At 47.4% G+C, this 15,537-nt stretch overlaps 1 protein-coding gene across 1 annotated transcript in view; it reads right to left on the bottom strand.

Annotated features, from left to right (window-relative positions):
* CDC123 (cell division cycle 123) overlaps positions 1 to 15,537 on the bottom strand; it is a 424,883-nt gene that overhangs the window by 293,392 nt on the left and 115,954 nt on the right. The window contains exon 3 of the mRNA XM_085652872.1: positions 15,386 to 15,446. Coding sequence (XP_085508998.1) covers positions 15,386 to 15,446 — 61 coding nt within the window. The remainder of the gene's footprint in view (positions 1 to 15,385; positions 15,447 to 15,537) is intronic.

Genomic DNA, 15,537 nt, shown 5'->3' with positions numbered 1-15,537 from the left:
GATGTCAAGGCCTCCTGTAGACGATTAGTGGCTATTGCGCTGTTGGTTGCGAAAAGGAGGATCTCTCTGTGTTGGGAGAGCAGGTCGGCGCCCACCACCAAGCATTGGTTGCAGGACTTGACCTACTGTAGGGATCAATTGGTTTGTTATACTGAGGAACTGCCTGTCCCCTCGTGGCCACGAGACATATGGTCGCCCATCACGGCCTATTTAGTATCTGTAGCTGCTATTTAGTCTCCTGCCTTATCAGCTTCTGTGATGGATTGGTCTGTTAAATGATTGCACTGCACTGTACCCCTCATTAATGTCCCTCTCCCCTCTGTTCTGACAGGACTGTACGTCCACATTATGTGCTTGCTCCTGCTCTACTCTCAGTGGATATGTTGCCCTTATGTACTCTATAGCGGCCTGACTTTGCACTCTGTATGGTATTTCATTGCACTTTTTCTTTTTTGTTTGTATACTTTATTGAAAATGACCAAGAAAAAAAAAGAAAAAAAAAAATCATCAACGACTCACTGCTCTGCAATAATCAAATGCGCAGAATTGCAGGCAAGGGTCTAAACGAGTTGTTGGAGTTTGGCAGGTGAGGTAGATTGGGGCTACATTTATAGTTCTTAAGGTCAGTGAGATAAAGAGTATTTTTTGGAGGGATCCCATCAAAAAGTTAGGACGATTAAGGCATTGTTTCAGGTGTGGGGAAGGAACTGATGAGGTGGTGTCGCTGACTGGAGAAGATGGATACTTGTGCTTTGAAATGTGCAGGTGGCAAGCATGGAGTAAGACCTGCTTGAACTTACAGTTAAACTAGGCAGGAACTGTTATTGAGGGTAAAAGCGTGCTGGAGGATTTCGGCAAAGATGATAGGAGTGAATAATGATATTTTGAACTATTGTCTATCAAGAGGTAAGAGAATTACTTGAAAAGGGCGATGGAGTCCGGAATTATTATTATTGCTCCAGATCAAGAGGAGATTTCAATCCATATCATCACTTTCATGGTGTGTGATAACAGGCAAAAGGCCTAGTGATCTCTAGCATAGCAGGAGTCTACAATTTCACTCTCATAGATACAGTAAATACTCTACGCAGTAAACGTAGAGAACAGTTTAACAAGAGTTGGTCCAAGATGCCATCTGCACTTGCTACTATGATCATATCTGTGACTTCCTTAACAATACTTTTGTTGCCACTTGACCTGATCAGAGACTTGTAAAGGTGGAAAATACTCACCTTTCCATTCCCAAAAGCAATCTGTATCCTAGCAAAACACAAATCATACCAGTGGCATAACATTTAAAACACATTTTCTCTCAAACACACTAACATTAGGAATGTGCTTTACTTGAATACTCCCACAGAGCTCGATGAAATCCCAAATCCCAAAAATAATAGTGCACTACTCTACTTTCAATACTTTATTTGTAACCCAAGAGGGATTAATAGGAGGCCAATCAATGCCGCTTTGAATGATGTGTACGCTCCGTTGTCAAAAGGAGACACTCATTCTTCAGACTTCATTGAAATTTGCTACGTTTGCTTCGAAGTCAGCTAGACAAGTGTATCATGCAGCAGCATTCAATCACATGCAGCCGTACAGAATAACCTTAAATACTATACTGACCACAGCGAGGTAACTCTATACCCAGACTACACAGCTGCAGTCACTAAACAACATCGGAATTTTACAGATGTTAAACGAGAGCTCCGTAACAGAGAACTTAAATATGCAATGCTCTATCTGGCAAAGCTAAGAGTCGAAGCAGAAGGTAGAAGCTGGTTATTCGCGTCGCCGGAAGAGGCGCAAGACTGGCTGGAGTCCAGCTAAAGGAAGCAACAGGCAGGAGGCGAGAGGATGGCGACAACCCTCGCAAACTGCCCAGCACGCGGAGATGGAAGGAACGCCAGGTCTGAATGCTGGTGCAGTGAACGGGAGTGATGTAGAATGACAATGTGAAAGAACTACTTCAAGGCCATGAGACGTGACTTGAGCAATGTTGCCGCGCTTGGATACACCCCTGCATCATGCCAGGGCCCAACTACTGACCTACAGACAGACTGCTAAGCGGTGGAAGGATCACTGCACCTACAGGTTACAAGACAAAGACTGCAATAGATTTTGTGTGGCGACATATAAACACTGCACCCCAGACGGGAAGGAAGCTAGGTGTGGATCGCACATCGCAGACTGCAAAGACGCTTTTGGGGGAGCGCGGGGGTCATGAAGCGACTCTCCCCCCCTCACGCAAGTACACACTTATGGGACTTAAGCACTCTGCTGAGTTGGGGAGGCGGGTAGTTTTAAATCCGCGAGGCAGGGAGGGGGGTTAAGGGATGGGATCAGTTCATGTTAGGTTTCTCAGTTCTGACTGAAGCCTTTTTTTGTAAAGTTACAGCAAAGAATGAATATGCTACTTACCAGTATGCATCTGTTCTTGGCATGTAGGGCTGCTGACATTCATATCTGTGCATAGATCGCCGCCTAGTGTTGGGTCCGGATGATTGCACATTGTTGTCCTGGAAGAGTCTTCGAAGTATCACGAGATAGGTGGCTCCTCCCCTGGACTACAGTGCGCATGGCCATCCTCTCCATCCTCAGATTGTTTTTCGCCATTGTGGCAGTGATGGAGTAGATACAGTAAGTGATGACCATGCTATACAGTAATTCTGATTGCTGCAGCTGCTACAGGCGCCGGGGAGGAGGGTGGGTGATATGAATGTCAGCAGCCCTACATGCCAAGAACAGATGCATACTGGTAAGTAGCATATTCGGTTCGAGGCATGTAGGCTGCTGAATTCATATCTGTGCATAGAATAAATAGCAGTCCCTCGATTAGCGGCGGCTGCCCGTGCCAGCTGCAGCAGTCTGAAAAAGAGTTTTGAGAACAGCCTGTCCTACAGCTGCCTGCTATTTTGAGTGTACATCTACACAGTAGTGTTTGGTAAATGTATGTATAGTGGACCATGTGGCTGCTCTACATATTGCTTCTAACAGAATGTTTCCCAGGAAAGCCATTAGTTGCCCCTAACTTTCGTGTTGAGTGGGCTCTCGGAGGAATAGTTAACGTGCGTTTAGCTTTTTCATAACAAATTTGAATACATTTAACTATCCATCTGGCTATCCCTGCTTTGGAAATGGCGTTGCCCTTATGTTGTGGAGAAAAGGCAACGAATAGTTGTTTTGTTTTCCTAAAATCCTTGGTCCTGTCTATATAGTACATGAGGGCTCTCTTTACGTCTAGTGTATGGAGCATTCTCTCTGCGACAGTTTCTGGATTTTGAAAGAAAACAGGCAGTTCAATAGTTTGATTCATGTGAAACTGTGATATTACTTTAGGCATGAAGGTGGGGTTGGTACGTAGTACAACTCTGTTCGCATGAACCTGTATGAATGGCTCTTGAATGGTTAGTGCCTGGAGTTCACTAACTCGTCTCAGCGAAGTGATTGCCACCAGGAAGGCTACTTTCCAGGTGAGGAATTGAATCTCACATGAACGTAGAGGTTCAAAAGGTGGACCCATCAATCTGGTGAGGACCACATTTAGGTTCCACACCGGCGCCGGTGGGTGCCGTGGAGGAATTACTCGTTTAAGGCCCTCCAAGAATGCTTTGATGGCAGGCACTCTGAATAATGAGAGGTGTTGCCAGTCTCAGTGTCTTTTTTAATCTTTGAGTGTGGTGTCAACTTCAGGGCCAAATAAGAAGTCTGGGTTGACTGGCTGATGCAAGATATTTGTTTGAATGTCTGGGTTAAAGCCCGATATTCTTAACCATGCATGTCTTCGTAACATTACACTAGTGTTGATGGCCCTGGCTGCTGTGTCTGCTGCATCCAGTGCGCATTTGATGGACGCATTGGTAACGAGTTGCCCCTCCCTAATGAGGAGCTCCGCCCCCTCCGTGTACTCATCTGGTAGGTGTTGTATTAGGGGTTCCAGGGTATCGTAGTGGGATCTGTTGTACCTGGCTAGAAGTGCCTGGGTGTTGGCAATGCGCCAGATGTTTGATGCTTGAGCTGCCACCCGTTTCCCCAGAGTTTTCGAACACCTTGGACTCTTTGTCCGGAGGAGGAGCATCACCAGTAGTTTGAGAGTTCGCTCTTTTGCGGGCGTTAGAAACAACCAGGGAGTCCAATGGCAATTGACCCTTAATGTACGTAGGGTCTCCTGGGGCTGGTCTATACTTTTTCTCAATCCTGGGGTTTAACACTTGTGTTCTTGTTGGCTCCTTAAAGATGTCCTTAGCATGTTTAAGAACGCCTTTTAGCATCGGTAGTGTCTTAACCGTTTTTTCTGATGTGGAGAACGTGTCCACTAAGAAATCCTCTTCAACAGAGTCTGAATGAAGTTCAACCCCGTGATTGGCAGCCGCCCGTTCAATGAGGGCGTTAAAAGCAGCAGTGTCCTCAGCAGGGGATGGTTTTATATTGTAGATAGGGGTGTCAGGAGCATTGTGGATGTCACCTGGGTCATGTGGGTCTCCCCATGATTGATCCTGGTCCTGTGGTTCATCCTGGTCAGGATGTAGAGGATAAGTGGTATCCTCATAATAGGTGTCACCTGCATCCGTCTCCGAAGGTGTTGGAGAAAAATCAAGTGTGTGGTGAGTATAAGTTTGATAAGGTTCCACAGGCAGTGGAGTGGAGCCGGAATACATTTTCTTCTTGAGCGGGATTTTATAGGACTCCAAAGTGTTCACCGGGACAATTTTTCTCTTCCGAAACACCAGTTTACCGGTTTCGAGGTCGATGGCCCGCTCCTGTGAGACGTCGACAGGTGGATCTGCAGGTGCAGGTTTTGCGGGTGCGAAGCCCTTCCTGAGTGCGAACATTTTAGGTGTCCCCGACGGCGGCAATCCAAAAGTGATCGGCGCCGGCATCGATGTAGCCTTTGCGACCTTCTTCGGCTCGTGGCCCTGTTTCGGGTCGGGTGTGTCCCGTTCCCTGATGCGCGTCAGGGACTCAGACACCTGCTTCACCAGGGATGGCGACGGTGCACTGGAACCGACGTGCTCTTCGGGGACCGTCTTGGAAGCCGTCCCAGGTCCCTTTCCCGACTTAGGCTTTTCGATTTGAATTTTCGGGTCGACGCCCTGTGGAGTGGGGATCCTCGCACCGTTGGCACCCTTTGCAGTCGATGCACGATCGGTCATCTGGGCTGTAGGCGTTCGCGCCCCAACTTTGGTTGTTAAAGGCATCTGCGGCTTCGGGGGACCGAGGGCCTTCTTGTGTTTCTCGGCGCCGAAAACCCTGTGTGTTTCCTCGGCACCGACAGTGCTTTTAGGCTGTTCGGTTCCGATGTCCTTCTTTTGTGTTTGCGGATGTGAAGGGTTGGAAGCCTTCGATCCGACGAGGACGAGTTGCACTTTTTGTTTCGGTTTCACCTGTGCAGCTTTCAGTTTCGATTTTGAGGGATCGACTCGAGAGGTTTTGCAAAGTTCCGGCTCGTTGGAAATGTTCAAAGCCGAGCCCGGAGGCGGGGCTGTAGAACGCAGTGACTGGTCTTGGGTGAGGCCCGCAGGCGACCCCGCGACCCGAGCCATATGGACATTCTGTCCCTGGGCCTCCGTATCGACGGATTGGCCTAGCTCCTCGCCTGAGCTATCTTTTTCGGCCCCAAGGGCCCGATTGTCGTCTCCTACCTCATCGACGACTTCTTCGTCCTGGAATATCCCCTCGTCTTCGGCTTCATAGTTGGAGTCAGGTTCCGAAGCAGAATCAGATTCCACTTCCTCGACGCTGTCGACATCTTCATCCTCGGTCCCGAATATGTTTACCGGGGTAGGCGCCGATTTGTTGGCCTCCAAGCGAGCTGCACGTCGATTCCGAAGTGTCTTCTTTGACCGGAATCGGGCGCAGGCCATACACTTGGATTCATCGTGATCCGGTGACAAACATTTGTTACACACCGGGTGGACGTCGATGTGGGGATATTTGGCGTGACATAGAGGACATCTCTTGAAGGGAGTCCTCGATTCCATGTTCGATCGTCGATTGAAGTTCGGTCCGAACTCGATCCGATGAGGTGAAAGAAGAAAGTTATCGATCCCGAACGCGAACGATACCGACGAAGTCTAAATATAGTTTTCCTAACTTGAGCTAAGATAAGCACATCCGAACCCAATGGCGGAAAAAAACAATCTGAGGATGGAGAGGATGTCCATGCGCACTGTAGTCCAGGGGAGGAGCCACCTATCTCGTGATACTTCGAAGACTCTTCCAGGACAACAATGTGCAATCATCCGGACCCAACACTAGGCGGCGATCTATGCACAGATATGAATTCAGCAGCCCACATGCCTCGAACCATCATAGAACACTACATGGCAGACCGATTTGGAGCAGACCAGGGCAGATTGACCATTAAAGATCACTATGACAGACACAAACCAAGACGATAAGGTTAATGTTTCACAGACACAAGACACCCAGCGGCAAGGCCCCCCACTGACTGTGATCTCATGGAACGTGAATGGGTTAGGGGACAAAATTAAACGTGGGTTGGCGTTGCACTACCTTAGACGGCAGAATCCGGTGGTAGCGCTCCTCCAGGAGTCACACCTACAGGGGACGACTGTTAAAGCCCTGGACCGGTGGGGCTTTCGAATGGTAGTCCACTCCAAATTTACCTCCGGGTCCAGAAGGGTTGGGATCCTCATAAACAAGCGCTTTCCTTTGATAGTAACCAGGACACACCAAGACGATCAGGGGAGATTTGCGGCAATCACAGGCCAATGGGATGGCAGACTATACAATATTGTGTCAGTGTACATACCTCCGGCGTTACACCAGATCGCCTTTTCAGACCTTGGGAAATTCCTGCTCACACTTCCCTGTGGGGAGCTAATTATTGGTGATGTCTTCAACGCCACCATGAATGCAGCTGTAGACCAACAGCCCCCTAGAGACCCATGTGGACCTACCCATAGGTTGCATGAATTTGTAGACGCGCTTGGACTGCTAGATGTGTGGAGGACCAGCTATCCGGAGGGAAGACAATACACATTCCATTCTGGGGTACAAAATAGCCTCTCCAGGCTTGACTACATCTTTACCTTAGCCACAGGGATGCTAGGCATGACAGAGATTAGACATCTACCCAGAGATATATCGGACCATTCCCCAGTCCTCGTGGCTTATGCACCATTTACCCCACGAAACCGAAGACTGTTCGCAATCCGACCAGGGTATCTTAAGAATCGCAAAATAAGAAAAGACCTCATTAAGGTGACAAAATGCTATTTCGAAGAAAACAGCACTCTGTTGCCTCTCCTACAACCCTCTGGGAGGCATACAAGACAGTACTCCGTGGGCACGCCATCTCCCTAATTGCAGAGCAGAAGAGAGAACGGCAAAAGCACATTGACAGACTAGAATTAGCAATCACATTAGCGGAGGCGGCCCAGGCAGCAGACGCTACTGAAGAGACGACACACAGACTACACTTGACACAGCAGGAATATAGAGCATTCACGCGTGAAGAGGCCTCCAGTAGACTGACCAAGACAACACATGATCTATGAACAGGGAGATAAAGCAGGTCGATTGTTAGCCTGGTTGGGAAAGAAAGAGCGAATAACTGGATAACTCCGATAAGGTCAAACGACGGAGACTTCGTTACTACGCCGCAGCAAATCACTGAAGTGCTAGCGCAACATTACAAGACAATATTGTTGTTGTTGTAGTAACTTTATTCGATATATAAAAATACCATAAAAGTATAAAACATTATAAAACAATAATGAGTAAAAAGAACCCACTACGACGGGTTCCCCGTTTATACAAAAATAAAATATCAACATAATTAAAATAACGTAATTCATTACCCCCAAAAAATGGGACAACAGATGCATTCACTTAGGGGCTGGGGCAGAGGTAAGAAGGATGGAGTTTTACTCAATTAGTGGTACTTCTCGAGAAGCCTCTGCCTTATCCTCCAAGCCATGCCCAGAAACTTAGCAGTCCCACAGATGATACTGGGCACTGTCGTTTCATACGTTAGAATACGCAAGGCCACCAAATGTGATCTGCATCCCAGATTGACGCATACGGGTTTCAGCCATCTAGACCTCGGTTGTTTATAGGCCCGACAGGCAAACAGAAAATGGCCAATAGATTCCGTAGTGGATGCACAGCCTGGGCAACCCTTAGCAACCTCCGACCCGCCACTCCACCCTGCTTGAAACTCCTGTAGTGGGAGTGTGCCATACCTTAATTTGAGGTAAAGTGACCTATCAATGGGGGATTCAATAAGGTCCAGCAGCATCTCCAAACTGGGAGCAGGTTTAACACTTAGAAATTTTTCAGTAAGGGAACCTCTCTGTGACCTCAAAGTAGTAGCATTAACCCAATCCCAGTAGATTTTTTTTACAATGGGTTTGGGAGGTGGCTGCTGATTCTCCCAAAACTCGCCCAAACCTAGCTCCAGCACCAGTTTTTTTAATTTGGATAACCACGGAATCTTATGGCATGCTCCAAAATGAAATAAGTCGTTCAGAGCCGCAGCATACTGACTTAGGTCCGGAGACCTTCTAAGCCTGACCCAGTACAGTAAAGGGCGCAGCCTTGCCACATCATTTATAGGGTGTCTACCAAGGTCACTGCGAAGAGGAACTAATGGTGTAGATTGGGGAAGTGAAAGAATATCTCTAAAGAACTTATTTTCCAATTTTATCAGCTCTGTTACATTATCAAATCCCCATAGTTCTGCCCCGTATAGAGAAGCTGATAAGGCCTTCCCCTGGTAGACCATAGTTACTGCAGCTATTGGTCGGCTATATGATAGCCTTGGATGCCTGGCTATAGCTCCTGTGGCTCGTTTGTGGTTCAGGAGCATTTTAGAAAGGTGAGGTGCCCAGTTCAGCTTGTTATTAACGCTCACCCCAAGGTAATGAAATGCGGTCACAAGCTCCAAATTACAGTTGTCCACCCTGATGTTATTCCTAAATCTTTTAGAGGGGGACGTGGCCATTAGCTTGGTTTTTGATGTGTTAATCTTAAAACCCCTAATATTGCAAAACTCCATGAAGCGAGACAATAGTTTTTGGAGACCCATAGTGCTCTTAGAGATCAGCAGCGGGTCATCTGCAAAAAGCAGAGAGGGTGATCTTTCCCCACTCAGGGTTGGGGCGTCGACCCAGTCATCTCTCAAATAGTCTGCCACCCCATTTATGAAGAGCGAGGACAGGATCGGCGCCAAAACACAACCCTGGCGGACACCCCTCCTTACTGCTATTCTCTCAGTCATCTGGCCGCTTAAGGAGGTCCAAAATTAGGGGGGGGAATACCCAGACAATATATACACCAGTTGCCACTGCAACGGTGGAAGAGAACCTCGCATTCATACACGATACACACATGCCTACGCTTGGTAAAGATGCCATAACAGCCCTAGATAAGGACATCACACCAGAGGAACTTACACAAGCAATTAGGGCGCTGCACATGGGAAAGGCATTAGGGCCCAATGGGATTCCGGTTAAATTTCATAAACAAGCAGCCCCTCAACTGGTACCACACCTCTTGGCCATGTACGCTGAGTGTCTAGACAAAGGGATCCTACCTAGAGACCAACGTCTTGCCACCATAGTTGCAATACATAAGCCCGGTAAGCCGGCACAAGAGTGTACATCCTACAGACCGATCTCCCTCCTCAATGCGGAGGCAAAAATACTCGCCAAGACATTGGCAACTAGGCTGGAACCACACCTATCAGCGGTAATCCTTCCGGATCAGTCCGGATTTATGCCACACCGCAACACAGCGCTTAATCTTAGAAGGCTGCATGGCGTAATGGAGCGTAGATCGACTATAGCAGAGGACGCAGTCATACTCTCGCTAGATGCGCGAATGGCGTTCGACTTAGTGGAGTGGCCTTTTCTTTTCGCAGTCCTTAAACATATGGGATTTGGCCCAAAATTCTGCGCATGGATCCAACTACTGTATACACGGCCAATGGCGCAGGTAGTAGTAAACTGCCATTTATCGGCTGAATTTCCGCTGGGTAGAGGGACAAGACAAGGCTGTCCGTTATCTCCACTTCTATTTGCGATAGTGCTTGAGCCTCTGGCGGCATGGATTAGGCAAGACCTTACGATACAGGGGCTGAGATGGACCGATGGCTGGGAGGATCGTATTTCGCTATATGCGGATGATATTTTATTATATTTAACATCACCAGCACGATCCATCAATTGTCTCTTAGATATCTGTGCAGCCTATGGACCGATGTCAGGATACACCATCAACTGGGAAAAATCGCTACTCTATATCCTACATGGCTCCCCACCGTGGCTCCCACGTGGGTGCGCACTTTAAACAGTCATGGACGGATTTAAGTACCTTGGGATATTCATAACACATGATCATGCACAATTCACCGAAAAAAACCTGACCCAACCCCTGACAAGATTAAAAAAAGGACGTCAAACATTGGCGCACGCTACCTTTGACGCTCCTGAGAAGAGCTGCCCTCTTTAAAATGAAAAAAGAACTATTGATGGACAGAATGCAGAACAATGTCATACATTCACCCCAGTACAGAGATCTGGGCCTAAATCCATATTTTTTGCTCACCATACCATTCCAGTTTGGACCCAGCCAGATGCAAATCAGTCTTGACCCTGTGCCCAATGGTAACAGTCCAGCCCGAACTGCCAGGTCCTCCCTGGACTGGAAACAAGCATCCTAGGACAGGTTTCGGGGTTTCACCCCTCTTCAGCCAGGATAGCTTGATTCCAGTGGCATGGAGAGCACGGGACTCACGTCTGAGCATACCCGTCCCACTCGGGGTGACAAATGCAAAAAAAACTATTGATGGACAGAATGCAGAACAATGTCATAGATTCACCTCAGTACAGAGATCTGGGCCTAAATCCATCGTTTTTTTGCTCACCATGCCATTCCAGTTTGGACCCAGCCATATGCAAATTAGTCTTGACCCTGTGCCCAATGGGAACAGTCCAGCCCGAACTGCCAGGCCAGGTCCTCCCTGGACTGGAAACAGGCATTCTAGGACCGGCTATCCTGGCTGAAGAGGGGTGAAACCCCGAAACCAGTCCTAGGATACTTGGTTCCAGTCCACGGAGGACCTGGCTTGGTAGTTCGGGCTGGACTGTACCCATGAGGCACAGTGTCAATACTGATTTGCATATGGCTGGGTTCAAACTGGAATGTCATGGTGAGCAAAAAAACGATGGATTTAGGCCCAGATCTCTGTACTGGGGTGAATGTATGACATTGTTCTGCATTCTGTCCATCAACTGTTGTTTTTCCATTTGTCACCCCGAGTGGGACGGGTATGCTCAGATGCGAGTCCAGTGCTCTCCATGCCACTGGAATCAAGCTATCCTGGCTGAAGAGGGGTGAAACCCCGAAACCGGTCCTAGGATGCTTGGTTCCAGTCCAGGGAGGACCTGGCTTGGCAGTTTGGGTTGGACTGTACCCATGAGGCACAGGGTCAATACTGATTTGCATATGGCTGGGTTCAAACTGGAATGTCATGGTGAGCAAAAAAACGATGGATTTAGGCCCAGATCTCTGTACTGGGGTGAATGTATGACATTGTTCTGCATTCTGTCCATCAACTGTTGTTTTTCCATTTGTCACCCCGAGTGGGACGGGTATGCTCAGATGCGAGTCCAGTGCTCTCCATGCCACTGGAATCAAGCTATCCTGGCTGAAGAGGGGTGAAACCCCGAAACCGGTCCTAGGATGCTTGGTTCCAGTCCAGGGAGGACCTGGCTTGGCAGTTTGGGTTGGACTGTACCCATGAGGCACAGGGTCAAGACTGATTTGCACATGGCTGGGTTCAAACTGGAATGGCATGGTGAGCAAAAAATGACTGATCGCTGTACTTGGGTGAATGTATGACATTGTTCTGTATTCTGTCTATCGACTGTTGATTTTCTCTTTAAAATGATTGCATCCCCAAGTTTCTATACGTGTTACAGAACACGCCGTTCCCTGTCCCCTCTGCATACTTCACAGTGGTCAATGCAGAAGTGACGACATTGCTTTGGGATGGGAAAACACCCCGTATAGCACTGCACAAACTCACCAGAAGCGGGTATGATGGAGGGATCGCTCTTCCCGACATCAAAGTATACTATTGGGCTTCCCAGCTAGTGGCTATTAACCAATGGCTTCATGTCCCCCAAGAGGACCCAGCATTCTGGTTAGATAGGCACCTCCTAGCCCCATCAGGGATCATGGGTGCCCTATACAACAAAAAGAAACGACACAATATTACAGGTCCAACGTTGCACACGATAAGCATCTGGTTTGAGGCGCAATGAACACTAGGCTGGGAAGGGGTGGTCACACAAGCAATGCCGCTATGGGATACAAAGCAACTTGGGATGCTGCGCAATACCAAGGGCTTTCACAGTTGGGACTAAATAGGCATATCAAAAGTTGGGGATTTGTGGCAGAAGGGAGGAGTGGTTACCTTTGCCCATCTACAGGCCACTTATGGCCTAGCCCAGACAGAACTATTTTGGTACATGCAGGTCAGACATGCACTTCAGTCCCTACTACCACCAGATACAAGACCCGAAGAATCCTCCCCGTTGGAGCATAGGCTTTTAACGGACCACCTACACAAAAAGGCAATCTCACTGACCTACCGGAAAATAGTTAATAATCGCTCGGACCCCACAGTAACACTGAAGGCCACGTGGGAGCGTGAGTTGGGAGACATTGACGAGGCCGACTGGCAGGAGGCGCTCGCGTCCCCCAGGGAGGCCGCAATTCCATCAAGACTTAGATTAGTGCAATTAAAAATGTTACACCGCGCGTACTACACTATGATACTCCTCCATAGGATACATCGTGCAGACACACCGCTCTGTCTCAGACAATGCGGAGAGACAGGCACGTTGTACCATACAATTTGGCTATGCCCCAAGATAGTACGCTATTGGATGGCGGTGATTCGAACACTCTCCCAGGTCACACATGTTACCATACTGCCAAACCCAAGGTGCGCTGCCTACTCAATATCTGGGAACCAACAGATTTAAATACGATTGCTCAGGACTGGGTTACTTTAGGCATGACGGTAGCAAAAAGAAACATTGCACAACGCTGGGGATCCAGGGTTAGCCCTAACACAAGAAGAATTGGGGACAGGGAGCAAAGTTAGAAAAGGGTTGGAGGTCCAGTACCCGTGCTCCCACAGGATACAGTATATGTACTAAGAGGGTAGCTGTTCCTCAGAAAACAAGGTAGAGACCAGAGGTTGGTGTCAGTGCTTGTCAGGAGGTTGGGTCAGTTAGTATGAGGGGACTTACTCCTTTAGAATATAGTGCCCTCACACACCCTTGCAGGTGTCATGCTTCATCATCGGGCGTTGCTCCTCGTGGGGGTGGCGCTGCAGTCCCCCACGGGCCCCGCAAGAGGGCTCTTTAGCGGAGATCTTTTGAGGAGACGCCGCAGTTGTGCATGAGGGTGTGTGGGCCTATAAAAAGGGAAAGTTAGGGGAGTGTGTTAAAATTATCATATGGAACCCAGAACCAGAGCTCTATTCACGAGTCCGTATGGCAAATTAAAAAGAAGTGGATCCTTATAAATTATCCCCGCATATTGCCAACTGTGTGTCAAGTGCCATCTAGTTTCACTATACCAACGTTAACCATCACTACTGGCCCACCAAAGAAGAACTCACCCTTCTCACACTGATTTCAACAATCTCTGCTATGCTGTTTGTCGACCTTACTTGAACCCCCCCTTGTTGTTCCATCTAGATGGCACTTGACACACAGTTGGCAATATGCGGGGATAATTTATAAGGCACACTATCACTGATAACACCTATAGACCATATCCCCCAGCACAATGGCCAGCTGCACAGGGGCTATTATACCCCCACTTCAGGTTGAATTATCTGCATGGTTTGATAGTGTGCATGCTTGATTTACAGAGCACACATCTGTGTTTATTAGCGATATGAACACAACATGCAATTTATATTTGACCATCATGTTTTAAAACTTTGTGTGTTTGTCTTGTCTTTTTCTCTCTCCAAACTTGTTTTTATCTCACCAGGTTGGGCATAGGCTTCTACGAAAAGAGTTCCTATCAGCGCTTGGACGCTTTACCCTTTAATATTAAGGTATCACAAGTTCACAGGCCCTTTTTTCATTCCTGGAACCTGTCTCACTTTGCTTTCACCATTTTATACCGGTCCTGACGAAGTGCCAAGGGATCCCTTAGGGACCAGCAGCGAGTGTGAAACATGTTGACCCCATTTTAGTAGGACTTTTCACCACAGCACACATCCTGAGAGCAGCAGTTAGTTATACATCTGCCCTCCATATTCTTTCCAAAGAGGAGCTCCAGGATCCACTTCTTTTTAATTTGCCATACGGACCCATGAATAAAACTGCAGCGCCACCCCCACGAGGAGCAACGCCCGATAATGAAGCATGACATCCGCAAGGGTGTCTGAGGGCACTATATTCTAAAGGAGTAATTCCCCTCATACTGACTATGACCCAACCTCCTGACAAGCACCCACTCCAACCTCTGGTCTCTACCCTGTTTTCTGAGTAACAGCTACCCTCTTAGTACATATACTGGATCCAGGGTAAGCCCCACTCTCAATCAATGGTGTAAAGACATGGACATGGCGATGATGGCAGAAAAGTCAGTATATATCCACCAAGGGTGTCTGAAAAAGTGGGGGAAGGTCTGGGGAGGCCGGAACACCTATCAGGGCAATATTGTGAACCCCCCCCCCCCCACTGGTAGAATCAGAATATGATACTAGCACATGAACAATCTACGATGAATAGTTCCTTAATATACGTATTTTTGAGATGCACATGGGCACAGGGGATGGAACTGCGGGGTCTGTACTTTGAGACACGTAAGAATGAATATAATAATAACACTGGATTTGTGTCTGTATGCCATGCAAGATACACTGTCATTTGAATACTATGCAAAATGTTCAATAAAAATGGTTTACAAAAAATATTATATATATATATATATAAAAAACAATGATTTCTCTGCACCTCCACAGCAATGGCGAACAGAGACGCGAACCCAGCGAAATGAGGTTAGATGGAGTTTTTTTATTTTTCTGAACCTCGAACCAGACACGTTTCGGGCTTCGAAAGCCCTTGCTCACAAGTCAGCTTGAAACACATTCGTCATCATTTTTAAATACTTAACAGTGATTAGAGTGCTGACACCACGTGGTGCATAGACATAGAAAATAGATAAAACACTGCAAAACGTTAATGTTGCGATAGGTCTGTTTTTTCAACATGTGGTTACTCATAACTGATTAAATGCTTATAAGGTGACCGATTCATTACATTATATATATATATATATATATATATATATATACATACATACATACACACACTATACGGACCTGTACTTCATCTTCTTCATTACTGTTATTGTCCACTTGGGAACACTGTGGGGAATCCGGCCTAAAGAGAAAAAAAAATTGTATAATCAGAAAATGATAAAATAGTATCCTAATTCCTGTCCACTAGGTATCATGGGAATGATGATTTCAGA

This window comes from Triturus cristatus, chromosome 4_1 (assembly GCF_964204655.1).
Source record: "Triturus cristatus chromosome 4_1, aTriCri1.1, whole genome shotgun sequence".
In the NCBI taxonomy this organism is placed as follows: domain Eukaryota; kingdom Metazoa; phylum Chordata; class Amphibia; order Caudata; family Salamandridae; genus Triturus; species Triturus cristatus.
This window is presented reverse-complemented; position numbering and strand designations above follow the sequence as displayed.